The following is a 26,533-nucleotide window of genomic DNA, read 5'->3' as shown; positions in this document are numbered from 1 at the left end:
AAAGTCACTGCATTTTGTTTTTAAAAGGATGTACTTTGAACATATCCAGAGCCGCTTTTCCAGTGAATTGGGATTTAGGCTGACACCACTGACTGTTCCCTGTTCTTCTGGCAGATGGTTTCCATTGAAATTTTGTCTCCCCCTCTCCTGAGGCTGGAATTGACACCGTTGCCACTGAAGTGGAGAACAGGAGTTGACAGCACAGGTTCAGACATGTCACTAAAAGCCTTTTAAGACATATTCTTTACATTAACCCACAAAAATCAATGCAGGCCCTCTCAATGCAGTGGCATCTGAAATTATGTGGATCTAATATACCATAATCATTATGTACATTATCACAGGCAGATTCCATATTATTTTTTATTGCGTTATTGGCATTTCATTTTCATGGACACACTGGAGAGAGTCAAAGATTGTGATAAATCTCACGTGTCAGGTCTGATCCTACAAGGGGGTGCACAGTTTAAACTCCTATCAGAGTTGATATGAAATTCCCCTGCATGTTTAACAGAGCAGGGTCCTTCTCAACTACTTCAGAATGGCTCTGGAGAGCTGTGAGCAGGGAAATTGACCTTACAGTGGTCTTGGAGGTTCAGCAGAGGAAATCTCTTCATCGGTCTCTTCTGACAGAAATCTTTCCTGATTGGTGAGACTGCAGAGAGTTGTTTATTGAGAGCAAATAACCATAAAATACCACACAGCTGCCAAGCAGTTGCCCACTTTTGCTTAATCAGTAGCTGTGGGAAGGGCACCCCAAACCAGAGTGAGGCTCAAAGTTACCTTTTCACCATCTGCAGACAGAGAATTGGATTTTACCTTATCAAGATTGGATCATGCTGCATTTTTAGTGTCAAGAATATGTATTTAGTGTAACACTAATGTCTAATTTCAGTATATCTAGTCTCTGTTTGCTAATGCAGAGAAATGGGTTTGCATTTTCATTCTGCTTTATTAAAATACCATTATAAAACAAGTTAGTTTTCCACAGATAGAGGAGTGTGACGTGTAAAATGTTTGGTGACTGTATCCATCATGGATGCAGTCCTGCCTGGAGAAACTCTCCCATTCCTGATTTTATTTCCCTGTGCTCTGTTCCAGCCCATGGACCAGGCTTCTCTTAAAAACAGCGACGTTCTCATCCTGACAGGGCTGACCCAGATCCCCACTGCCAACCCCGATGGAATGGTGGGAGAGTTCTGCAGCAACCTGGGTAGGTCACTGAGAGAAATCTCCTGGCTGTTTTATCATCTTATTCATGGCTTTGGGTGGGAAATAATTCTGAGATTCCTGGAATTGAATAAGTTGTCCAGCTATAGCTCCTGGCATAAAACTACCTGTTTAGATTTTACGATGTGCTCTTGATGTCATTAATACAGTAAGTGCTTGGAGAGACACAAGTTGTACCTAAAATGTTTTGGAATGGAACAGGTATAATGAGATTTAATCATCTGCTGCTCCTGGTTTGCTAAGTATGTCACTTGGCTGCCAGCAGGCTATGTGGATATTGTTCCCAGATGAAATATTACTATTTCCTTCCTGTGTATCAGCCAGAGTAAAATCTTTATATGCTTTTTTATGACTTTCAGTTTTGAAAACAAGCACATCTGCTTCCCTTCTTACACCTGACTTTTAAATATATCAAAAGCAAACAGCACAATCTCTGTTTAAAAAAAAAAAGTCAAGATATATTTATAGACCCCCAGATATATAAAACCTAATCAGACGCTTTCACAGCTGGAAAAGCTGATAATTGCAAAGCTGTGATATCAGTGTGAATGGCAGCATTTTCCAGCCTGTTTGGAATATCACATCCAGTGCTGTTCTCTCCTTTTCTCCCCTTCCCCCTGCTCAGTTCCTCTGTGCTCTCATCCTTCTTTCATCAAACCACTTTTCCATGGCTGTCCTGCTCTGTGTTCCCTGTTCTTTTATCAGAAATCTTCCCTTTATTTTAAATCCACTGCTTTTTACAAATAAAACTAAAAAGCCCGTGATACAGGGATCCTGACAGAGGTTACCAAAAGACATGAGAAAACTAAATCAGACTAAAGTCCTGGTCTGGTGGAATGGGACCTTGCCCATGGCAGGGGGTTGGAACTGGATGATCCCTAAAGTCCCTTCCAACCCAACCCACTCAATGATCCTAAATATCTGTTAATAGAGCACATTTTGGCATTTTATAAGAATGATAATTAAGGGTTTTACTGAAGATCCTCTCTGCCAGCATCCTGGCTCCAACAGGGACTGTGTGCATATGCCTGCAGAAGAGCAGGAGAGCAGGGTGGGATTCTGGGATACTTTGCTCTCATGATCTTTAAGTATTTTTATTTCAGGAATTTCCTGAATTAGATGTCTGTGTAGTTAATGATGCCCAGTGGTTTTGTTCAGCCTCCCTTTGAAGCTGTGTTAACACCTGTGACTTCCTTTCCTAAATGTGTGTTTTTACATGTGTGTGTTCCACCTGCCTTTTCATTGTTTTTAAACACTGTGAATTTTATTACCCTGTGAGCTGCCACAGATCAGCTGTGGTTTTTCAGACCTTGTTTTGGCAAATCCAGATGTGCTGCCCTTCTCTGTCCCTCCTGGACCTTCATGGAGGTCACTGTCCCTCTGACAAACAGTGGCACAATCCCCTCCTAGAACACCGAGTAAACAAGAGTGAGACTGTTAATTAAAATGCATTTACAAATTAAAGTCTTAGAGCTGTAGTTGGGCCAAAGCAGAATCCAGAAGTTGACTGTGTACAAACAAACATGTTACATGTGTCAGTGCAGGTGTCTGTTTGTCTGCACAACTTGTTCTGGTTTGCAGAAGCTAATTCTGAACTATTTTCAGGGGCTTGCAGGTCCTCAAGCCAGTTCCTGTCTTGAATGAGACAAACTCAGAGAAATGAGAAAATCATTAAAGACCAAAGGATGATACATGCTTGAAATAATGCCATTGTAAGAATCTGGAATTTGAGTGGTAATTGCCAAAAAACAGCAATCTGAAGAAATTAAATATTTCTGTATTAATGCAATTTAGGGCTGTCTTTTACATGACACCAGCTGTATTTATCTACCCAATATCAGGAAAACTGAGAATCAGTTTTCTTTCAAGTATGTAAAAAAGTCCAGAAGCAATGGGTTACTGGGAAAAGCAGTTGAGTAGGCAGGCTGAGCACAGTAGTTTTCATCTGTGTTTTCTCAGTTCCAAAATGTTCAAGGGAGTGCACAAGCAGCTCAGAATACTCAAGGTAAAAACTCTAAAGCAGACCAAAATTCACCAAAAGTGTGTATGAGGAGGTACCAGCATGCTTGTGAAGGAGGGATGTGAAGCACAGAAATGGAAGTGTGAAAATTCCACCTCGATCTCTGTTTTCATCCCAGCGTGTGGAGCTGCAGCCCTGATCCCCAGGATTCCCGAGGCACACACGATTTCCTCCCCACACTCTGTCCCACCTCCAGCTTCCTCTCAGTTTACCCCAAGCCCCTTTTTTCCCTGCTCAGCTCTGCAGCACCAGCACTCTGCAGCTCAAGGACAGCAGTTTTATTTCCACATTGCCTTGGGCACCAGCAGCAAAGCTGCCAGTCTGTCTGTGGGGACAGTTGGTGATATTTTGTGTGAGTGTGAGGCTGTGTGTGTTTATAGAGAGCACAAAAAGAGCACAGTTTGCTTTTTAGGTGCCAGCTCGACCTTGTGGCAGCAGCTGTTGGGAAAGCAAGGATCTCTTTGTGAGTTGTAAATTGAACAACTTGTTATGGAGCTGCTGAAGAAGACTAAATTTGAAATGCCAAGATTATTATACAACTTTTATCAGGAGAGAGCATCCATCAGTCACCAAGATAAATTGGGCTTTAAACAACTTTCAGATAGATGTGTCCTCTTACTGACAACTCTGAAAAGTTGTTTTAGTGCTGCAGAGAGCCAGACTGGACCTGCTGCTTGTGTGGAAAGCAATATTCTTGGAAAGGTTTTCACCCCTGTTTTGCAGAAGCTGGGAGGTGATTCTTAGCCCTTTGTGGATCCCTGGCCTGGTGGGCACCTGGCTGGAATCATCCTCCACTCCCAGGATTGTGATTTTATATCCATTATTGCTCACCAGCTCTGCGGTTTTGCTGGGGCCAGAAACTCAAGCTGACATCTTCTCCAAGACTTTACCCTCTGTTATTTCCTCTGTGGCCCCAGAAATCTTGAACTTGTGCTTGTTTTCAGCAAAAAAAGGCTTCAGGTTTCCAGGGAACCAGTGGCTGTGGGGAAGGGAGAGCTGGGAATTCTGGCTGTATTGGGTTTGGCATGGCCAGGTTTTGGTAGTGTGGGGCTACAGGCCTGGTTTCTGTGAGGGGTTTCCTGAAGTTTCCCCCATCCCAGCTGGCTCCAGGATGAACCAAGACCAAGCCCATCAGAGGTGACAGCACTTGAGGGATACCAGAGTGAAGAGGGGGAAGGAAGTTACTGTGCAGGAGCAGCTGCAGCCAGGGAAGAGGAGAGTGAGGATAAGCGAGGAACAGCCCTGCAGACCCCCAGGGCGGTGAGGAAGAAGAGGCAGGAGCTGCTCCAGGCACCAAAGCTGAGATTCTCAGCCCAGGGTGCAGCCCAGAGAGAGGCAGCTGTGTCCCATGCGTGCCGACAGGGGTGCAGAAATCCACCTGGAAACCCCACACTGGAGCAGGGGGATGCCTGCAGGAGGCTGTGACCCCACACTGGAACAGGGTCCTGGATGGGCCTGTACCTGTGGAGAGAGGTGAAATAAATTAAACCAATTTCCACAAGTCAAGTCCATTTTGTCCATGATGGTGATTAGTCATTGATCTCTCCCTGGTTTTAACTTTCCCCACAAGCTTTTTGTTGCACTTTCTCCCCTGCCCAGCTGGGTGATAGATCAGCTTTGGTGGGCACCCAGCCTCCAGCCAGGGTCGAAGCAATGGAATTCATGTTTTTTGTGGCCTGACACATTCTTTACCCCCTGTTCTGCCTCCCATCCCTGGCCTGTGCACCATTCCTGCTGCAGTGGGTGTAGGTACTTCCCTCTGCAGGATTTTTACGTGTGTGATGTCTGTGTGTAAATTCAGGTCCTGGAGCCAGAGCCTCAACTTCCACCTCCAGATGGCTTTGAAAATGTTGTTCTTAACCTCCTCATTGCTCTCTGCACATCCTGTTTAGAGCTGGGATAGTTTAGGTTTGCCCAAGTGAGGGGGATAATGTCACACATTTCTGGGATGTTTGGGAACATCTCGACTTCTGGACAAATGTGAGCTGTGGCTGTTCATCTCCAAATGATTGGGTGGTATAGTTTGTATATGGCCTGGAGCAATAAATCCACTACCCTGCAGTTGTATTATCAGTGATAAACAAGGGGCCTTTGATCAGCAGTTGTTGATAGCACAGTGTCAGAGGCACTGACTGCTACAAGGAGTAAACCAGCCACAAATGCATGTGAAAAAACCTGCTAGGCTGTGCACCCCCCTGAACTCATAAAACTTAAACATTCAGCCAGAAAAATCTTCCTTGAGGAAGATCCTGCCCCATCAGGGGCAAAAAGACCCTTAAAGTGCTAAATCCATACCCCAACAAAGCTCAGCAAGAAATTGAGGTCAAGGAAGGGATTTGGGGGGGGATGCAATATTTGTATTTTCAGGCTCTTCCACAGCTTTCTGTGGAATGCTTGGTGCGTGATGTTATTGCTGCTGCACTGCAATGAACAGCAGTGGATGGTTTTATCCCACAACCACAGGTGAAATTGCTCACTGAGCTGAACAAAGTATTTCTCTTTTCCCAGAAGGTGCAGTATTTTTGTAATTCATTCTGCCAAAAATAACAAGATGTTTGCTCTGCTTGCTTTTGCTGTGGTGCTCAGATCTGTCTCAATTACAGAGTAAACCTATATTTCCTTTTCTTCTCCTCATTTTTATCTAGTCTCATGCTGTCTTAAGTTTTAAATTGTTCTTGCTATACAGAAAGGACAGAAATATTTAGAGTTTTTTAAAAAGAACAAACATTCCATCACTCATTTCTGGCTTTGAGGGCTGTTTGAAATAACCACACCTTTGGCTTTTCATCTGAAATCCAAGCTCTGAACAGCTCACCATGTACAGTGCTTTTGGCTGAGACCTGGGAGCTGCTGTCCTTCCCCTCTGGAGGCAGCTGAGAGGTGGAGCAGGGTTTATTTTGATGGTGGGGTGGTTTGTGTCACTCCTTTATCCTCCTGTGCCAGTGCACGGCTGCCCTCTCCTGTCAGGAGTTTTCCATGTGCTCAGGCTGTCTTGTGCCCTCATCTAAAGGAGTAGAATCACTCCACTGAGCCTGGAGAAGGCAGGAAACAAATGTATGTAATGCTCAGAGGTTTTCTTCCCAACTCATGTGCATAATGTGTTGTACTAATTCATGCAAAAGCTGGTTTTTTTTATATTAATTTGGATGGAAGGAATTTATTAGAAGTTGAAATTTGAAGGCAGTGAACTGATTTCTCTCATTGTCTCTCCCCCTAGCCATGACTGTCCGGAATGGAGGCAATGTCCTGGTTCCCTGTTACCCCTCTGGAGTGATCTACGACCTGCTGGAGTGCCTCTATCAGTACATTGACTCTGCAGGACTCTCCAATGTCCCCTTTTATTTCATCTCACCCGTTGCCAACAGCTCCCTGGAGTTCTCCCAGATCTTTGCCGAGTGGTAGGTGTGCCAGGACAGCACTCTCAGCTGTGGGAAGAGGCAGGTGCAGGTTATCTCTACCTGACAGATTCTAAAATACACCTGGTTAGGATTGTGAACACGTTCTGGGAGTCACCAGGGTGTGTGTGTGTAAGAACATATTCTATAATTAAGGAAGGATCATTTCCTATAGAATGTGCAAACTCAATCTCTGCTTTTTGGTGCTTACTGGAATGAGTAAATTGTGTTTCTGGCCTGTCACTCCTGTTGAGTGAGTTTTAGCTGTGTCTGTTTGCAGGTATTAGCCCCCCAAATTCTACCCTGATGTCCCTGGCTAAGCAAAATAGAGTTTTCAGGCTTAGTTTTGCTGAGCCATGGCAAGAAAAGGCCAAGAGTGTCCTGGACTGCATGAGGCAGAGCAGAGCCAGCAGGTCAGGAGAGGAGATCCTGCTCTGCTCAGCACTGCTGAGGGCACATGGACAGTGTTCTATGCAGTTCTGGTCTCTCCAGTTCCAGAAGGATGTGGGATTTCTGGAATGAGGCCAGCACAGGGCCATGGAGATGAGGGTAGGCTGAGGGAGATGGGACTCTCCTGCCTGGAGAGCAGAAGGCTCAGGGGGATCTTATCACTGTGTATAATCACCTGGTAGAAAGTAATGAGGGTGAGGGCTGAGTCTCTTCATCAGGGCCCACTGGCAGAACAAATTAAAACACGTGAAATTCCATCAGGAATTTAAACTGCCAGAGGGCAGGGCTAGATGGGATATTGGGAAGAAATTCTTCCCTGTGGGAATGGTGAGCTCTCGCACAGGTTGCCCAGAGAAGCTGTGACTGCTCCTCCCCTGGAAGTGTCCCAAGGTGAGGTTGGATGGAATTTTGAGCAGCCTGGGATGGTGGAAGGTGTCCCAGTCCATGGCAGGGGTTGGAACTGGGTAATCTTTCAGATCCCTTCCAACCCAAACCATTCCATGCTTCTGTGAAACTCTGCAGCCTCTGTGCAAAGAGGTTATGGAGACTTTGCTATGGAGACATCACAATCCAGCTGGACACAGTCCTGGATCATCTGCTCTGCTGAGAGTTCTTGAGCAGGGCTTGGACTTGGTGATCTCAGGAGGTCCCTCCCAACCTGAACCATTCTGTGATTCTGAGCCCTGGAGAGGAGAACCCAACCACTTGGAAGTCTTCCCAAATTCTTACCAATGGAGACATGCTCTAGAGTATTAAACACAATTAGTTAGCTCTTCTCTTCTTCCTCTCCAGATTTTGGAGTTCAGGAAAGAAAAGACGGGTCCTGGAAATCTTGTGGGAATTGATCCCTCAGGAGGATTGTAAAGATGATTGAAATCTGGTGGATTTTCATGGAAATGGAGGCAAAGGTTGAACATCTGTAGAATAGAGGTTTGGGGTCAGAACTGTGGTTGATATTCAGGGATTCCAGCCTTTAATTCTACCCCTTAACTCAGCTAAAGGAAATGCCTTGCTCTTAGTATCCCTTAGCCTTTATCAAAATTAGTTTGACCCAGGCTGATTTCTTTTTAATAAAGTGCAAGTATGAGCCAGGCAGTGTTTCCCAGAAAAGCCACCAGGACAGTGTCACTGCAGATCATTGTCACGTCACCCAGACCTCTGACAAACAGCTTTTTTTAGCTGCTCTAATAGGATGAATCAGGAGTCTGGGTAGAGCTCATCAACAGCTCTCAATATCTGTTTTAAAGATAAGTGATTAATGGAAAATGCCAGGTCAATGTGAGCCTTGGGCTATGGGGAGAGGCAATTTACCAACAATAAAATGCACAGGGGAATTGGATTAGAATGACCAAAAGGACCAAGTCACTGCTGAGAAGTGGGATGAGGCAAGTGGGATTTTTCTGGTTTTAGATGATTTGGCTTTGCAAAAGCTGCTGCGATCTGGAAGAGGAACCATTGTGGATGCAGAGTTACAGGTTTTTCCTGAGCAGCAGAGGAGCTCTGTTCCAGTGTGTACAGAATTACCTTCAGCTGCCTTGCACCATCTCTGTATGATCCTGCTGTGACTGAGGTCTTGTGTCCTGTAGGTCTGGGGCCTCCAACCAGAAACTCTGGCACCAACAGGACAAATTTGTGATTTTGCACCTGCTGCCTCAGATCCAAACCAGTTTTCTCCAAGAATGTAACAGTAGATGGCAGCAGATGCTGCAGGATGTGCTGCACCTCTAACTCTGGCTGCTTTCCTTTTCTTTTAAAGGTTGTGTCATAACAAACAAACAAAGGTGTATCTTCCAGAACCTCCTTTTCCCCACGCTGAGGTGAGTTACCATGGTCTTGTTCACTTTCTGGATTACAGTCAACACAGTGTAGCTGTCATTTTTCTGATGAACCCTTCTACAACTATTTAAGTTTTGTTTAATTTTTCATAAAAGCTTTTTTTTCCTTTGCTTTCTGTGATGAATTTGGGAGCATGGGGGAGGAATGAGTGATGGTGTTCCCTAAACTCCAAAATTACCCTGTTTATTCCAGCCTATCACTTGCACAGGCTGGCCTGGTTCACTCCTTCCCCCACAGAAGGAGATCTGGTGTGGGATGTTTGCTCTTATCAGCTGCAACCACGAGCATTCCCTTTGTCCAAGCAGTTTATTTCCAAGTCTGTAAAACTAAGAGCTTGTTATCAGAGACAGCTTAGTCATGCCAGCTCCTTCCTCCCTCACTGAAGCAGGCATCATGTCTGCTGCAGGAGGAATGATATCTTGAAAGAGAGATTTTTATATCAAAATTTAAAGTTTGCAGCACTGAGTGCTGTCTGTGGCAATTTTAAATGAAATTACTTGAGCGTTGTAACGAAGCAAAGAGGAAGGAGGGTCCTAAATTTGGAGAATTTCCCTGCAACAAAGTAATAATTTTAGGGAAGCTCTAGCCAAGCAGACATTAAATGTAACTGATGCCTTCAGAGTTACCTCACACAGCAGGACAGGAAATTCTCCTCTGGGAGCAGGTAGCTTTCCCGCTGAAGTAAACAAGAGGCAGGCTGGGAAAGGAAGAAACGGGACTGAGAATTTTAGCTAAATCCTACTCCTGTGAGCCCCTGGACCACTTGGGACATGCAGAAACTTGGCTCTTTCAGTTGCTGTGGTCTAGACTGTTTGATGAGATGTGCAGAGTGGCCATGGCAGGTTTAAAAGCCCAGAAATTCGTTGCTTTTACAGACACTGGGTGTTTTTTTTCCTCTGAGATATCTCATCCAGGGACTTGTTCTGGAAATTGCCATTACCTATCATATCTATCATCTGTAGGTGCTTCAAAGGCGTTGTTGGAAGTAGGATCTGACCAGGAGCCCTCGCTCTTTCCAGATGCTTGAATGTGTTGCAAGCAGGATGTGCAGTGAATTATGTATAATCTGTTACCAAGAATAATGTGGACTGCAGGGCAAGCCACCTGTTCACCACTTATTTTATAACCAAAAAATTCATTCCCACTGATAAATCAATTCAGAATTCTCTGAGTACGAGGCTCTGCAGCCTTGCTGTGGCTGTGCTTTCTGTCTTGCCCTCCATCCCTGCTTTCTGCGATGTCCTTGTTGATCCACAGTGTCATTGGATTCACTGACAGCCCATATTCTGATTTACAATATTCACTGGAACTGGCAGATTTAAGTGAAAACCCATCCAAAAATGAGAAGCCAAACATGCAGCTGTCAAAGACTGGATTAATTAACCCATCTTATACAATGGGTCTTTGTGTTTATAGAGTGATAACTCTGTCCTCTAATTCCCGGGACATTTTATATTCTCTGAGAGCCTGTTGGTTGTGAGATTTTGCTAAATTATTGGAACAGCTTTGCAAGACTTTGCTCTGTGCTTCATGTGTAGCTCAGGGTAATTATGTAGGAAAGGTCTCCCAGCAGTGGATCCCAGCTCAGCTTCCCTGCACAGAGGGAGGAATGTGTCTGTTCCAGCTGCAGCGTGGAACATCCCACAGGATGTCCATGCCAGGGCCCCAGTGCTCAGCACGTGCCTTGCGTCCCTTGTTAAATCTCCAAAATCTCACACCTGACACTGTATTTCATTCACACAGTGTGAAACATCCAGAAAACCTCTTCCCAGCACAATCCTGGGCCTCCACAACCCACAACCCCCACCGGGCAGGAGCTTTGCTTACTGGCACTTCAGGGGATTTTTAATGAGTATCAGAAGCAGACAGTGAATGATGGTTTCTATCGGAGAGGTTGTTAGTGGAGAATTGCTTGGCTTTTTTCAAAGTAATGCTAGGCTTGTGCAATGTAACCTGTGCTGAAATTGCCCATCATGAAAAGATGTGCTTAACTGCTCAGTTGTTGGAGGAAAATAGGGAATTACTCAGACATGCCTCTTACTTCTTAGGAAGCATTAATAACATGCCTGGCATGATACATCAGAGAGGGACAGGCCAGGAAATAAGCTTCTAATTATCCACAGAACAAGCCCAGCCCAGCACGCTGCTGGTCCTGAAATTTGATGTTCCTGTTAGTTGCATAAACAGCAAGATTTAAAAACAAAGAAGGCAAAAAATCCCCCAAATCCTCGATGTTGTCCCTTGCAGCAATGAGTTCCAGCAGTGCTGATGTGTAGTGGAACAGAATAATTCCTTCCTTTAATCAGCTGTGATTGTATTTGGCATTTCACTTAACTATGCCTTTATTATTGTCACAAGAGGGTAAATAAAAGCATCTTCATTGTCTCTACAATTACTATTTTTATTTCTCCTCACTCGCTACACTCAGTTGTTTGAAGCTTTTGCATTCTCTCTGCATGGAAATTTTCATTTCATGATTTATGTTGCGTGTTTTGAACTCATTCCTTGTTCTGCTCTGCTGAATAAAGCCAGACACATGTTCAGCTCTGCAGAGAACCTAAAACATTTCTCCCTCCTTGTTTAATTCCACTTTAATGGAGCAGTAGATGTTCATCTTACCTCCTCCTACACAGTCCTGGTACAGTTCTTGTGGTGGCAGTTTGCTTCCTAATATCCAGTCTGAGTGAATAGGGAATACTTTCCCTCTGCTAGGAGCAAGGAATGTGGGCTGAAGTGCTTCAGGTTTGTAGGGATGGATTTGAGCATCAGTTCCTGCTAAAGTTAGTAAAAATGGAGTGTCCAGGTTCTTGTTGAAGTCTCTCCTGCAGCCTTTTAGTGGTGCACTAACTAAAAGAGCTTCTTGTTTTCTGAGGGAAGAGCTGCTCTGACTGCAAAGTCAAAAACTGGAGATCCCAAATATTTATCAAGACAGCTGGCAAGGCAGGGGGTGGCTTTCAGCTCCAAGCCCCTGTATCCATTATATCCAAGGATCAACTGTCTAAATAGGCTCAGATTGAAGTACCTCAGTGCCTCGCTAAATACTGTGGAGACCAAACCAGTAATTTGTTTAGCTTAGATTTGTTATTCTGGTATCCCAGAACCGTGTGGTGTCTTACCAAATTCCATATGGGAATATCCCATCCCAGCACAGCCCCAGATGAGCAATTAGGGTTCTCCTTCATCACTTTAGCAGGATCCATGGATTGCACACTCTGCCCCATCCCTTTTGTGGAGGTGGAGGCTTTGTGTTTATAAAGGAATGGCTCAATTGCTGTAGCTGAATTGTTCCTCTCCATTCGATTTTTACATGGACAGTTTCAGGCTCTAAGATAAGTGAATCCAGACTCCTCTAAATGTCTGCAACAATAAAATTTGAGAGGTAATTTGTATTGATCAGTATTTGCCAGTGGAGAGAGAATTTGGATTTACCGTGCTCTTATTAAGGATTCTGTTAGCAAGATCTAAGAGAAATGGCTGCAAAAACCCTTTTTTCTGACTCAAAAAAAGATCCAGGGTGGGAGTAATATTGATTTTGTGGTCTTAAAAACCACCATTTGTCTTCTTCATCTTTGATTCCCTCCTTCATTTGCCAGTTCCTGCATAACACATGTAAATAAATACCTGGAACCAGGTGATTGTGAAGTATTATTATGGTTTATTTTATAATAAATATTATCATATAGGAGTTGGGCTCAATGATCCGTGGGGGTCCCTTCCAACTCTGGATATTCTGTGATAAAATTAGGCCCCTGTTAGTGTTGATCTGATGGAGCGAGGGAGGTGAGGTAATAAATGCATCTCTCATTCTCTGATAGGAGCCTCATCTGTTCCAGATTCTGGATACAGAGCACACACACACACACACACACAGTAAATATCAGTGTATTTTGGCTCACTTCAACAAAGGGTACGCAAAGGCTCTGGAGATTTATCCTGTTTATAGCAGCAGTTGCTGACCCTGTAAATCAAGTCTACAGCTTTAAAGGGAAGCACAGAACCATTTGGGATTTCAGAAAAATTCAGCTCTCGCTCTTGATTCAGTACTTTACCAGCCCCTATCTCTTAAGCTTTCAGTCAGCAGTGGTTCTTTCTGTAAAAAGATGTTCTGAATGTTGCTTGTGCTTTCCAGAAACCGGGCCCACTGTGGAAATGTTGGCTGGCTCAATGCCAGGCGTTGGGTTTGGCCCAGCTGGAGGTCTGACCGTGGCACAGCAAAGTTTACACACCCCATCTCACCTGGAGATACAAAAAACCTGCACAAATCATTACAAACTCAGTCCCCTTAATGAGTTGGGGAATTTGTTGGACCTGTTTTGCAAGTTCAGCTCCGTATATTTTTGATGGGGTGATTAGAAGAGACTTTACTGTAGACACTAAAATTCACCAGCTGCTTCCTCCCTGGAGTGAGTAGAATGTCTCTAAACTTGTTTTTGTAGCCTTTCACCCCTGTTCTGTCCACCTGTGAGAGTCAGGGATTGTGAGCTGAGCTCTGAAGCCTCACCAGACTTAGCAGAAAAGATCTGGCAAGATAAAAAGAAAGGATGAAAAAAGAATCATCACCAACGAGCTCCTGAAAACTGGATTAGAGCTTCTGTGTCTCTTTACAAAGCAATAGGAGGGGATTTGAAGCTTCCATAAGGCTTTGAAGAAAATACAGCTTTTATGTTGCTGAGCAGTGAATGCTTGTGGAGGTATGAGAGGGAAATGAGCTGTTCACTGCTTTCCACATCCAGTGCTGCCCTCACATCTTCCCAAAGATCTGAATGCTGCATACGAATAAATATCATTTGAAGGAACCTGTGAAAGAAGCTGGAACAACAGTTTGTGATTTTTAGGAGTGTCTCAGATCAATGCTGGCTGTAGAAATGTCTTTCCCTGACCTATCTGTCTGTCCCTGGAAAAGTTCTCTCCTGGAATGTCACGTCTCCCATTTAATGCTTGAAATAGAAATCATCCTCCTCTTCCAGTTTACCCAGTTGAAAGTGCTTCTGCAATTTCAGTTTTGAGACTTTTGGCTTCCCTCAAAAAAAAAAACGAACAGAAAAAAGCTTTTTGAGGCCATTTCCTACAAGTTCATTTAAATGTCAGTATTTTATGGATTCAAATTTGTTTTACCCATTGTCTGCTAAACTGCAGTTTTTATTACTGAAGCTAAGTTTAGATTCTAAACCCTGCACTCCAGATGTGTTAATCAGAAATCTTTACCAGTATAATTGCAGGAATGTTTTTGAGATTCAGTGCCTATCAACTGCCAGAGCAGTTACTAGGTGTTTTTTTCCAATTTCCCTCTTGAAGATTAAATAGGAATTAGCTCTTACTTGTAAACTGCAGAAAATGTAGTCCAGTTTCTACTTCCTTCATGATTCAAGGATCCACATGGAAATGATCCATGTGCATCTACAGATTTGTGTAATAACCTTGAATTCTGCTTCGTGGTGCACAAGTTGCTGAGAATTTTCAGTTTCTCTTCATTTCCATGCAGGCACCTCTCGATCAGCCATGGTAAAAAGTAACACAAGACATGGGGAAGTGGCCTTAAGCTGAAGTGAAGAAGGTTTAGATGAGATATTAGGGAGAAAATCTTCCCTGTGAGAGTAGTGAGGCCCTGGCACAGGTTGCCCAGAGAAGCTGTGGCTGCTCCATCCCTGGAAGTGTCCAAGGCCAGGTTGGACAGGGCTTGGAGCACCCTGGCACAGTGGAAGGTGTCCCTGCCCATGGCAGAGGGTGAAACAGGATGAGCTTTAAGGTTCCTTTCCAACCTAAACCATTCCAGGATTTTATGATTTGTTGAACAGCCCAGCCTCCTTTTGAAAGTAGCTGACAAAGGAAGCCTCCTTCCCTCCCTCATACTCTTCATCTCTGTGTTTTTTCTCTCATCTGTTCAGTCTGTGATTTCATGTGTTAAATTCCTTGCTTTTTAAACTGTATTTACAGTTATTTTCATGCTGGAGATGGAGGCATATACCTGCCAAGGAAAAACTTGCAAAATATTGTCTAAAAGTGCTTCACAGCCTGGTTGTTAAATCGCTTTTTAAGTTGCACCTTGTTTTGCAGATTAGAAAACAGTGGCAGGAGAAATAAAGCAAAACTCTTTGAAAAGTGCCTTGATAAATAAACTTCTCCAGCTTAGTAAAGAAATCTGTTCCACCTGCAGAGCTGATTGCACTGTGTCTGCAAAACATCTTACTGCTCTTCGTTCGTGTTTATTGCTGGTTTCAGAGACAGTTAAGGAAGAGAAAGTCAGTCTGTTCTTTTTCAGCAGGTTTGACTTTGTGTGAACCCTTTAGACCAGGGAAGCTCAGCAACATTGTGCTGAAGGCAAAAGTGCCTGGTACTGCTGTGATGCAAGAAAAGCAGGTTAAACATGAGCCCAGAGCTCTTTCCAGACACGGCAAATAGGAAAAAGGAGCTTATTGTGAATTTGGCAGCTGAGCACTCTGCTCACTCCAGGGAAGTCAAAGTGGGGAGTGTTTGTAGAGTTTCCTCCCAGTCACCATCCTGCTGGTACCAAAGAAGTGAGAGCAGGGATTTGGAGGCTCCTGGCCCCATGCTCTGACTTCCTTTTCATAACATTTATGACAGTCACGACTAAATTTGTTGGGAAAAAAATCTAAGGGGTATACAGGAAGGGACCCTCTGATGAGTTAGGAATAAATTGTAGAACGTTTATACTCTCATGTAAATAAACACACTCAAGCACAGAGGCATGAAAAGTTGCACTGTCTGGATTTTTGTTTTTTCTTTCAGCTCATTCAGACAAACAAATTGAAACATTATCCCAGCATCCATGGAGACTTCAGCAATGACTTCAAGCAACCCTGTGTTGTGTTCACTGGGCATCCCTCTCTCAGATTTGGGGATGTGGTGCATTTCATGGAGCTGTGGGGAAAATCCAGCTTGAACACTGTTATATTCACAGGTAAGTAAAATGCTGATATCATTATCAGATTAACAGTTTGTGTGCTCTGGTTAAGTGTGGCCACATCCTTGGGGCTTTATTCATTTGTTCTGGGACAGAAGTTTTTCACTTCAGTAGGAGCTTATCTAAATTAAGACCCCAGGACTGGCTGCAGGGACAAATGTAATTATTGTGCCATTTAATTCAGTGTAGCCCTGCAGAGTCAACCTTTGCCATGCAGAGTCTATTCCTGCCACGTCTGAGCAAAATCTTTGTTATGCACAGCAGTAAAACGCCTACAGGAAATTAATTTTTGAATTAAAAGCAGCTGGCTGCGAGTTAAACCCAGGCAAGACCTAATGGATGCTGGTCAGAAAGGAGAAACACTTCTTCTCCATATTCCAGTGGAACCACAAACTTTTCCTCATCCCTTCTCTTTCCTTTTCATCTTTCAGTGTCTCTGAAGAGGTTTCTGTCCTCTCTGCTGTCCCAGAAATGTGCACCCCACACAGACCTGGCACTGAGCTGTTCCTGCCTTTGGGCTGAGCTTTGTTCAGATAGATTTTGGCTGGCAGACACATTTGTAGCTGAAGGTACAGCTCTGGCTCATTCCTCAGGGGAGCTGTTTCCTTTCTCAGTGCTCAACAGGTCTTTTAAGTTCTTCCACTTCTCTCCATCTGCTTCTAGTGCTGACCCTGATTAAAAATCCTTCAAGGTCTTCCCTGGAGCTGAGGTTCTGTGCAGGTGTATTTGTACCTGATGTGTCACCCAGACAGAGCCCTGCAGTGGGCATTGTCCTGATCTGAGAAGGCAAACAATAATCCTTTAGGCCCTTACTCCTGATTTTGTGTCTGAGGAGCTCAGGGATAATGGGAGGTGTGCTCTATATAACTTAGCCAGGTAAAAAAGGTGTGGATTTTTGGATAAAGTAATTAGAGTTGGGGAGGAAAGCCCTGAGGAACAAATCAAACCTACTCCCATAGCAAGGGTGGAATGGAGTCCCACTGTTATTTTCCTCCAGTTTTTAGTGAATTGGAAAGCTGCTGGAAAGCACAAAACCTGAAGAAAAGAGGGCTGGGAAAGGGTTATTTCCTTCTTCTTTCTTTTTTTAACTGTAGACTCAAGGCTAGTGACAAGCAAGTTCCTTTCACAATATTGGCACCAAAAGGTGTGACAGTACCATGATACTGTTAAGCCAATTTGGGGATATTTTCAGTGTATAATTAACCCTATTCAGTGGGAGGGGAGATACAAGGGAGCTAAGTTCCCTTAAATCCAGACTGGTTTTGTGCTGGGAAATGGTGCAAGGTACCACAGCAGTAAAGGTACAGCTGCTGCAGGGCCCATCCCTCCTGACCTTTGAGGCAGTTCAGGAGACATGCCCTAATTACAGTAATTGGGTAAAATTGCAGTGTGGATATGCATTGTCTGAAAATAGTGAATTCTACTCCAGTCAGGGCTTCAATTAAGGCAGAATTTGCAGAGCCTTTGCTGGGGTGTGTGTTCCACGAATCCCAGGGGAACCAATGGCATTAATCACGTTGTGAATGTGCTGCCCAGGGTGTCAGGAACTGGCCTTTAATGGCAGGAGCTCTTCCTCTGTGTCTTCCGTAAGGAGAGGCACTTGACCTTTCTGTGTAAGATCCCAGTCCTTCAGTGAGCTGAGGCAATTGAGCACTTCTGTCAGAGCCTGGTCCTGGCAGGTTGTTAAGGCATGGAAATGTCACTCCTGACAACCTGGGGGTGCAGCAGGTCGTGGTCTTGGAGATTCATTCCCAGTTGGTACTTAGTGAAACTCCAGTTGAGAGCTGCTTTAGTTGGGTCACCTTGGAGTGCACAGTGATTCCAGATGCTTGTGGGGTTTTTTTCCTAAATTCTGTCTATCCATGGCTTTTAGGAACTATCCATAAGTCCTACTGCCTTATGACTGTCTAGTCCTAGGCCTGTTTCCTTATGGTTGTCTCAGCTGGAACAAAATACAGGGTTTAGTGCTGGGTTTGGCAGTTGGACTTGTTGACCTCAGAGATTTTTTTCCCCGCCTAAATGATTCTATGTCTATAGAAATTCTTAGCAGATTAAATTCTCCTGTTCTTAGTACCAGTGAAAATCTGAAGCACCTCCACTGATGCCACTGATTTCCATTATTTAATTACTTTTCTGTTTTAAGCTAAAATCTCCTGTGGATCTGAAAGAACTCCAGTCCATTGGAGCAGTGTGTGAGAGCAGATGATGTTGTAGGTTTTCTATGAAAAACTCCTGGTTTCTGGTAATTAGAACCTTCAAACTCCAGACCATCCTGCATCGTTAATGAGCACTGCTTGTTCAGTCCACAGGAACCAGTCAGTCTCCACCTTTCCAATCTGTAATGTAAAAAAACAATGACAAGAATATAAATTAAAGCAGCCAGCAGGCCAGGACCTGGCTGTGAGGGAACTGTGGTGCTACTCCGCTGGCTGGTGTCACCTGCAGACATCACTGCTGGAGCAGTATTGAGGAGATTATTGATTAAAAATATCGAATACCACTGAGCCACAAAGAAATTCTAGGAGAAGACACGGTATAAAGAAGTCTCCTTTAAAAACCAGCTCCCTGGGAGATGTTAAAACCAGCTCATGCACGTCAGTGCTGTACAGTGGAAGGTTTTATAACTCAGTGTCACGCAGCAGTAAATCTGGAGTCTTGGGGGAAAAGCTAAAGACCTGTAATTCTGTCAGGAAAAGTCAATATGTGTCCTTGACAAGCACTTGCTGCCTCCAGACAGGTGACTTTGGGATTTTGGGTGGTTTCAAAACAGCAGGTCCTGTGTGTCACATGAGTTCCCAGTGAGCCCAGCTCAAGTTGTGTTTTTAACATTTTAAATCTTCCCAGTCCTGTGTTAGGATTCCTTCCCTAGAATTTCTCCCTTTTCCAAGGCTCTCCTGTCCTTATTAGGAGATCAGAGAGGCTTTGGACTGGATTTTAAATGGCATTCCTAGACCAGAACTCCATGTCTGTATATTCTCTGAACCTGCTGATTGAGAAATGCTGAATAGGTGCTGCCTCAAATCTCTGTGTCCTCCACAACCCCAGGTGGGATGGAAAACCTCCCTTCTGGTAACTTTTAAACTTAATTTTTACAATTCCATGGCATATCTCTAGCAGAGAACCTCTGTCTGACTTAAGCTTTCTGTTTTCCCCTAATGACTTTTTAAATGCCTTGTCATTTAACCCTAACTGATCGTTCTTCAACTACCAACTTTCTCAGTATTCCTATTTTTAAATTTCTATTCATTGCTTTTAAACTTAACTGACATAAAATGCCGTTTTTACATCGATATTTTTAGGCTTTGTTTCATTGCCACCACCACATCTGCTTTTAATAACATGGCTTTTTGCCCAGTGTAATTTTACTTCATGTTTGTGGATTCATGGCTTCATGTACACGTCCTTGTACAACGCTCATTTTTTGTTAATATTTCTCACTTTAATGTTCCCAGGCAGCTACTCTGACAATTGCTTTAAACTTGGGGAAGTTATCCCTTTGACAGTTCCAAACATTTGTATCGTTGCCTGGTGCCATGTTCTGCTCTCTCAGGGTAAATATCCCCACGTGGTGCTCAGTGCTGCTTAGCCAGCAGCAGGTTTGGAGATTTTTAGATTTTTAGGTGAGCAATTAACTTGTCTTTTTGTTGGATGTCACACTGGTGCTGAACTTCCTCTGGTAAGGTTTGAAGGAGATTTTTTTCTTGCTGTCTGTATGAGAAATCCAACCATTGCTCTGCTCTGCTGCCATGTCAGAACATCTTAGATGGCTCTTCAAATCTGGACTGGAGGCTTTGAATTTCAGTTTCCTTTAAGTTCATCCTTTTACAGCCTCAGCAGGTCCCAGAGAATTCCTCCTGCTGTTCCAGCCAGGCTTGAACTGCACTTTGCTCTGGTGTCCTTTGAGGCCCTGTGGTTCAGGATAACCCAGCAGATGAGACTTTCATGCATCCCCTTCTCTTCTCCCACTCTGTACTTATCAAACTCACACCAGTTCCCTTTTTTTTCCAGCATTCCCTTTGTCCCATCTATCCCACAATTATCAGGGAGATAGGGGTGGCATAATCTTTTCCACCATTAGCTGGTGACCCCCAGAATCAAGAGGTTACCTGTATCCTACACTATGTCACCTGAGATCTACATTTGTCATTCACCAAAAAAAAAAAAAAAAATCTTTTTCTGTAGTATTCTCAGTGTTTTATTACTCTCTGTGGGAGTAAAAGCCCATTCAGTGCCTGACTTTACCCTGGCAAAGCTCTAATCCAGTAATAAAAGAGCCTTTGGTTTCCCATCAGTCTAAACCTGGCTCTTAGATTCAAAAGAATAAATATGTACATATTTATACACCAAGATATCATCTTCATGCTGCATTTTTGTCATAGTGAAAACCAACTTGCCATTTGAATCACCTCACAAGACTCAAAATGTCTACATTTTGCCTTCCTTTATAGGGTCTGATTAAAAATAAGAGATGATGGTTTTGTCTTGATTAAATTTGTTCTAAAAATCATGCAATAATGTGTTCAAATGAAATAGTATTGCTGTGTTGCTTGATTAAGGTAAGACTAATTGTGGGCGTAATTTTCATCAAATTAATTGAAAATAATGGGTGGGGGAAGGAGGAAGGGAAGAGAAATCTGTAACAGAATTAACATTGAGCAACAGCTCTGCCTAAACTGGAATTAGAGAGGAATTGGGCCATTTTTATTGTTAATGGGCTTTGAGTGTTTTCAACTTTTCTCTTTCCAGAACCTGATTTCTCTTACCTGGATGCCCTGGCTCCCTATCAGCCCTTGGCAATGAAATGTGTTTACTGTCCCATTGACACAAGACTCAACTTTATTCAGGTGTCTAAATTACTCAAAGAAGTCCAGGTAATGAATTTTCTGCTGCCTTTTCTTATGTTTCTTCACACATCTGAAATTAAATAAATGAATTGTGAGCAAATGTTGCATTAAACAAAAATGGAGACAACACCCAGATCCTTTTCTCCATGAAGAAGACCCAGCATTGAGCTCTGCTTTAGGGGAGGTCTAAGAAAAAGAGGGTTCTTGTAGTATCTGCTGTTCCCCCTTGATGGGCTTTAGTGGCCCATCCCATTTGTTTCTACTTAAATTTGCTTTCTGACTCATGACATAATTAAAATAATAACCAGGGTTTTTTTTTTCTTCTGGCTATTTCCCTATATTCTATCTTGCTGAACTCTGAAATACACATTCTTCCAAACCTCCTAACAATGCCTGCATCTCTTTATCTCATCGTTCTGCAACCTGGCTTGTCCCTGCAAACTGGTAGAGCTGCCACTGCCTGCCTTTGCATAAACATCTCCTTCACGTTACTGCTGATGTGTTCTGCTGTCTCCAGGGAGCTTGCAGAACCACTGGCTTCTCCTGTGGCTTCCTTAAACCCTGCAGTGGCAACCAGCCTGTTTATGCTTTCTTAATGTATTGCTGGAAAACCCCAGCAGTTGTTTTTGCAGCCTTGATTCTTGACAGCCGAGGTTTCTGCAGCCCCACATGTTGACACTTGGCATGGTCTCCACCACTGTTACCATTTCCTTCCAGTTCATCTGGCAAGGATTTGGGAGAAAAACCTATTTCATTTTTTTATTTTTTCTCTCTCTGTGGAAAGTATGATATCAAAGTGGTGATAAGACATAAACTCTGGCAGGGTCGCCGCTTCCAGTTTGCAGAACTGGCTTCTCCTTTGGCTTCCAGTTTGCAGAACTGGCTTCTCCTTTGGTTTCCAGTTTGTGGAATCACTGGCTTCTCCTTTGGCTTCTCCTTTGGCTTCCAGTTTGTAGAATCACTGGCTTCTCCTGTGGCTTCCTTAAACCCTGCAGTGGCAACCAGCCTGTTTATGCTTCCTTAACGTATTGCTGGAAAACTCCAGCAGTTGTTTTTGCAGCCTTGATTCTTGACAGCCGAGGTTTCTGCAGCCCCACATGTTGACACTTGGCATGGTCTCCACCACTGTTACCATTTCCTTCCAGTCAATCTGGCAAGGATTTGGGAGAAAAACCTATTTCATATTTTTATTTTTTCTCTCCCAGTGGAAAGTATGAAATCAAAGTGGCGATAAGACATAAATTCTGGGAGGGTCACCGCTTCCAGTTTGCGGAACTGGCTTCTCCTTTGGCTTCCAGTTTGCAGAACTGGCTTCTCCTTTGGCTTCTCCTTTGGCTTCCAGTTTGTGGAATCACTGGCTTCTCCTGTGGCTTCCTTAAACCCTGCAGTGGCAACCAGCCTGTTTATGCTTTCCTAACGTATTGCTGGAAAACTCCAGCAGTTGTTTTTGCAGCCTTGATTCTTGACAGCCGAGGTTTCTGCAGCCCCACATGTTGACACTTGGCATGGTCTCCACCACTGTTACCATTTCCTTCCAGTTCATCTGGCAAGGATTTGGGAGAAAAACCTATTTCATTTTTTTATTCCTGTCCTTGTGGAAAGTATGATATCAAAGTGGCAATAAGACATAAACTCTGGCAGGGTCACTGTTTCCAATTTGCAGAACTGGCTTCTCCTTTGGCTTCCAGTTTGCAGAACTGGCTTCTCCTTGGCTTCTCCTTTGGCTTCCAGTTTGTGGAATCACTGGCTTCTCCTGTGGCTTCCTTAAACCCTGCAGTGGCAACCAGCCTGTTTATTCTTCCTTAATGTATTGCTGGAAATCTCCAGCAGTTGTTTTTGCAGCCTTGATTCTTGACAGCCGAGGTTTCTGCAGCCCCACATGTTGACACTTGGCATGGTCTCCACCACTGTTACCATTTCCTTCCAGTCAATCTGGCAAGGATTTGGGAGAAAAACCTATTTAATTTTCTTATTCCTGTCCTTGTGGCAAGTATGATTTCAAAGTTGGGATAAGACATAAATTCCAGGAGGGTCGCCGCTTCCATTTTTGCAGAGCTGGCTTCTCCTTTGGCTTCCAATTTGCAGAACTGGCTTCTCCTTTGGCTTCCAGTTTGCAGAACTGGCTTCTCCTTTGGCTTCTCCTTTGGCTTCCAGTTTGTGGAATCACTGGCTTCTCCTTTGGCTTCCAGTTTGTGGAATCACTGGCTTCTCCTGTGGCTTCCTTAAACCCTGCAGTGGCAACCAGCCTGTTTATGCTTTCCTAACGTATTGCTGGAAAACTCCAGCAGTTGTTTTTGCAGCCTTGATTCTTGACAGCCGAGGTTTCTGCAGCCCCACATGTTGACACTTGGCATGGTCTCCACCACTGTTACCATTTCCTTCCAGTTCATCTGGCAAGGATTTGGGAGGAAAAACCGATTTAATTTTTTTATTCCTGTCCTTGTGGAAAGTATGATATCAAAGTGGCGATAAGACATAAACTCTGGGCGGGTCACCACTGCACACATCTCCAGCTCCTGGAGCAGTTTCTAACAATGCTGATGGGAATTCCACCCTGCTCTGTTGCAGCCCCTGCACGTGGTGTGCCCCGAGCAGTACACGCAGCCCCCTCCCACGCAGTCCCACCGCACAGACCTGATGATCGACTGCCAGCCCCCGGCCATGTCCTACCGCCGCGCCGAGGTGCTCACGCTGCCTTACAAGCGCCGCTACGAGAAGATCGAGATCATGCCCGACGTGAGTCCCTGCAGGGCACGGGCAACAGGGTGGGGTTCCTGCTCACACAGCCAAATTCCAGTTCAGCAGCTTCTGGGAAGGTGTGGAATGGCAGAGTTGTTGTGGTTGGAAAAGTTCTTTAAGGTCATCGAGTTGAGCTGTCAGCCAACGCCACTTGGCCTCGAGTGCCACTTCCAGGCTTGGGGACTCTTCCGCCTCCATTTCCATGAGGGAGTTGTTCCCAATATCTAACCTAAACCTCCTCTGGTGATACTCGAGGCTGTTTCCTCTCCTCCTGTCTCTGTTCCCTAGGTGCAGAGCTCAACTTCCCCCAGCTGTGCCCTCCTGTCAGGGAGTTGTACAGAACCAGAAGGTTCCCCCTGAGCCTCCTTTTCTCCAAGCTGAGCCCCTTTCCCAGCTCCCTCAGTTGTTCCTGGTGCTCCAGCCCCTTCCCCAGCTCCATTCCCTTCCCTGGACACGCTCCAGCCACTCAATGTCCTTCTTGTCGTGAAGGACCCAGAACTGTCCTCAAGACTGGAGATGCAGCCTCAGAACTAAAGGTATTTGTCCTTAAGATGTCTTGTGGCTGGAAGTTTTTGGCAGAGCAGTTTGAATTAGTGCCCCAGGACTATGGAAAGGATCCAGAGAATCTAGAATTAGTAGCCAGGAGTTGTCTTTCTCCTTCCCCTAATTCACCTGCTGTTAGAAATACCCTTCCCATTAAGGATCAGTTTTCAGTCATGCTAAAGAAGCGGTGAAAAAGCTTATTTGTATTCCAACAATTTCCATAAATGGTTAATTCCTACAGGCTGCAGGAGCCCAGCAGGTTAATGGATTGCTTGTAGCCATCTAAAATGTGGAGTACTTATCCCCACAACATCTATTAATGATTTATTAACCCCGTAAGTCAAATCCAAATGTACCCATATTACAAAGGGTGACCCATATTCTGACAGACATGAGCTTAAAATACTTTTCTGACAATTCAATCAGCACAAATGTGTCCTTGGATCAAAGGTGACAGTGGCTTTTTGCAAACAGGCATTACTGCCCTTTAGAAACTGGAATATTGAGTGACTTCTCATTGGAGTGTAGAAGGAGGAAGCATCCTTTAGTTGAGCCAAATATGAAGTGCAGAGCTGGGACCCACATAACAAATCCCTCAGCCAGCCCACAACACCCACTGCCACCATTTCACACCATTTCTGTGAGGAGCCTGCCCAGCCCACTGCTTGGAGACAAGGAGAGGGCTTTAATTACAAAATATGCTTGGCTGCAGCTCCATCTTGGCATGTATATTTAATTGTTTGGGAAATTTGCATCTTTATTGGATCCCATTAAACCTAAGACTGGTGAAACTTGGCTTCAATTCGCCAGCATGAAACCAATCCTGAGTTCAGAGTGCAGAAAGCCAGGGGCTCTCTGATTATTCAAATCCCACTGAAGCTTTGGGTTTCCGCCTAAACTCTGAGGTGGAGCTGAGCCTTTGTGTGAGAGCCTGTCCCTTGTGTCAGCCTCTGAAGAGACTGCATTCCAGCTCTCCCTGCACTTCCCAAAGCTGCTGGGAGGGAAGATGATGCTCTGTAGGGAATGTGGCATCACCAACCTGGGAAAAGCAAGCTGGTTTCTATTGCATGCCCTCTAGCTTGGAGAGGTCCAGCAGAAATCAGGAAAAAGGACAACAATTATATTTTTTTCTCCTCTCCTAACAAATAAAATCCAATTATATTCACACAGGAGTCCTGATTTCAGAGCTGTCCATGCTCAGGGAGGAGAAATATCTTGTGATTGTCCATATCCAGGAGTTCTTCAGGCTGATTGTTCAGCCTGAGAAGGCTCTGGAGTGACCTTTCAGCACCTGAAGGGGGACTCCAGGAAAGCAGGAGAGGGACCTTGGACAAGGGGTGGAGTGCCAGGGCAAGGGGTGAAAGCTCCCATTGCCACAGGGCAGGGTTAGATGGGATATTGGAAACAAATTCTTCCCTGTGAGGGTGGGGAGGCCCTGGAATAGAATTCCCAGGGAAGCTGTGGCTGCCCCTGGATTCCTGGAAGTGTCCAAGGTCAGGCTGGATGGGGTTTGGAGAAACCTGGGATAGTGGAAGGTGTCCCTGCCTGTGGCAGGGGGTGGCACTGGGTGATATTTAAGGTTCCTCCCAACCCAGTCCATCCTGGGATTTCCCTGGTTCCAAAACTGCTCTTCACAACTCGTTGCAAAAGCTGCTTGGTCTGTGATGATGCTCCTGAAAAGACTCCCGAGAGCAAGGCTGTGCTTCAGGACTGTTAACAGGATGCCATTCCCCAGCTCCAAGATATGCAAATCATCCTCCAAAAAGAGGATCTTGCTCCTTCTTTTTAAGGGAACTACGTGATCCTGGTAAAAAATGGATACAGCTTCCCCTTCTGCTGAGTGGGTTGTGCAAGACAGATTTCAGACATGATGGATGGGCCTCCCTGATGTGGGAGTTAATGTTCCCTTTTCAGTAGTTTAGGGTTCCAGAATATAGGAATTTCTGTACTGCGAGGAAAGGGCATTTGTTTAATATGGGCTCCCACCAGCCCTGCCTGGGGTTCTGTGCAGGCTCAAGTGGCAATTGAAAAGGGCATTTTATAGCTCCTAGAAACCTTGCAGTGGCTTGTTATTTGTCAAAACCATGTTAGCCTGAAATGGAATGATGAAATCCACCCTGGAAAAACCAGTAATTGCTAGATGTGCTGCAGGGCTGGGGGTTTGTGTGTGAAGTAAACCTGAAAGTCTCATAAAAGAATGGCTGCTGCAATGAAGTCCTGATCAGGGCCCCCTCCTGACATCCCCAGTCCCTTTCCCAGCTCAAAGTTCTGCCTGGATTCTTCCAGCTTTTGGAAACCAAAGGGTTGGCTCAGCATGGCTCCACTCAGTGCGGGCTGATGCTGTGGTAGAGTGACATTTCCTTCCCAAAACTTGCAGTGATTCAGATCCTGGCCTGTCATACTAATGGAAATTTACTTTTACTGCTGGACCTTGTCTATATTTCAATCATTCACCAAGGAGCAAAGGCAGGTCAGGCAGGCCTGTTGTATGATAATGAGATTTACACTCACGGCAGCCTTTGTTTGGAGAGAGTTTTTAACAGTCCCAAGGCAT

The 26,533-nt window shown here is 44.5% G+C and overlaps 1 protein-coding gene across 1 annotated transcript in view; it reads left to right on the top strand.

The window, feature by feature from the left end:
• Positions 1 to 26,533, top strand: part of INTS9 (integrator complex subunit 9) — a 61,692-nt gene that overhangs the window by 24,316 nt on the left and 10,843 nt on the right. Inside the window, exons 9-14 of the mRNA XM_038131659.1 lie at positions 1,102 to 1,213; positions 6,468 to 6,648; positions 8,852 to 8,912; positions 15,679 to 15,850; positions 20,600 to 20,724; positions 23,266 to 23,433. Of these exons, the coding sequence (XP_037987587.1) occupies positions 1,102 to 1,213; positions 6,468 to 6,648; positions 8,852 to 8,912; positions 15,679 to 15,850; positions 20,600 to 20,724; positions 23,266 to 23,433 (819 nt within the window). The remainder of the gene's footprint in view (positions 1 to 1,101; positions 1,214 to 6,467; positions 6,649 to 8,851; positions 8,913 to 15,678; positions 15,851 to 20,599; positions 20,725 to 23,265; positions 23,434 to 26,533) is intronic.

The sequence above is a fragment of the Motacilla alba genome, chromosome 3 (assembly GCF_015832195.1).
Source record: "Motacilla alba alba isolate MOTALB_02 chromosome 3, Motacilla_alba_V1.0_pri, whole genome shotgun sequence".
Lineage (NCBI taxonomy): Eukaryota > Metazoa > Chordata > Aves > Passeriformes > Motacillidae > Motacilla > Motacilla alba.
Note: the sequence above shows the minus strand (reverse complement) of the source record. Positions and strands in the feature narration are given on the sequence as shown.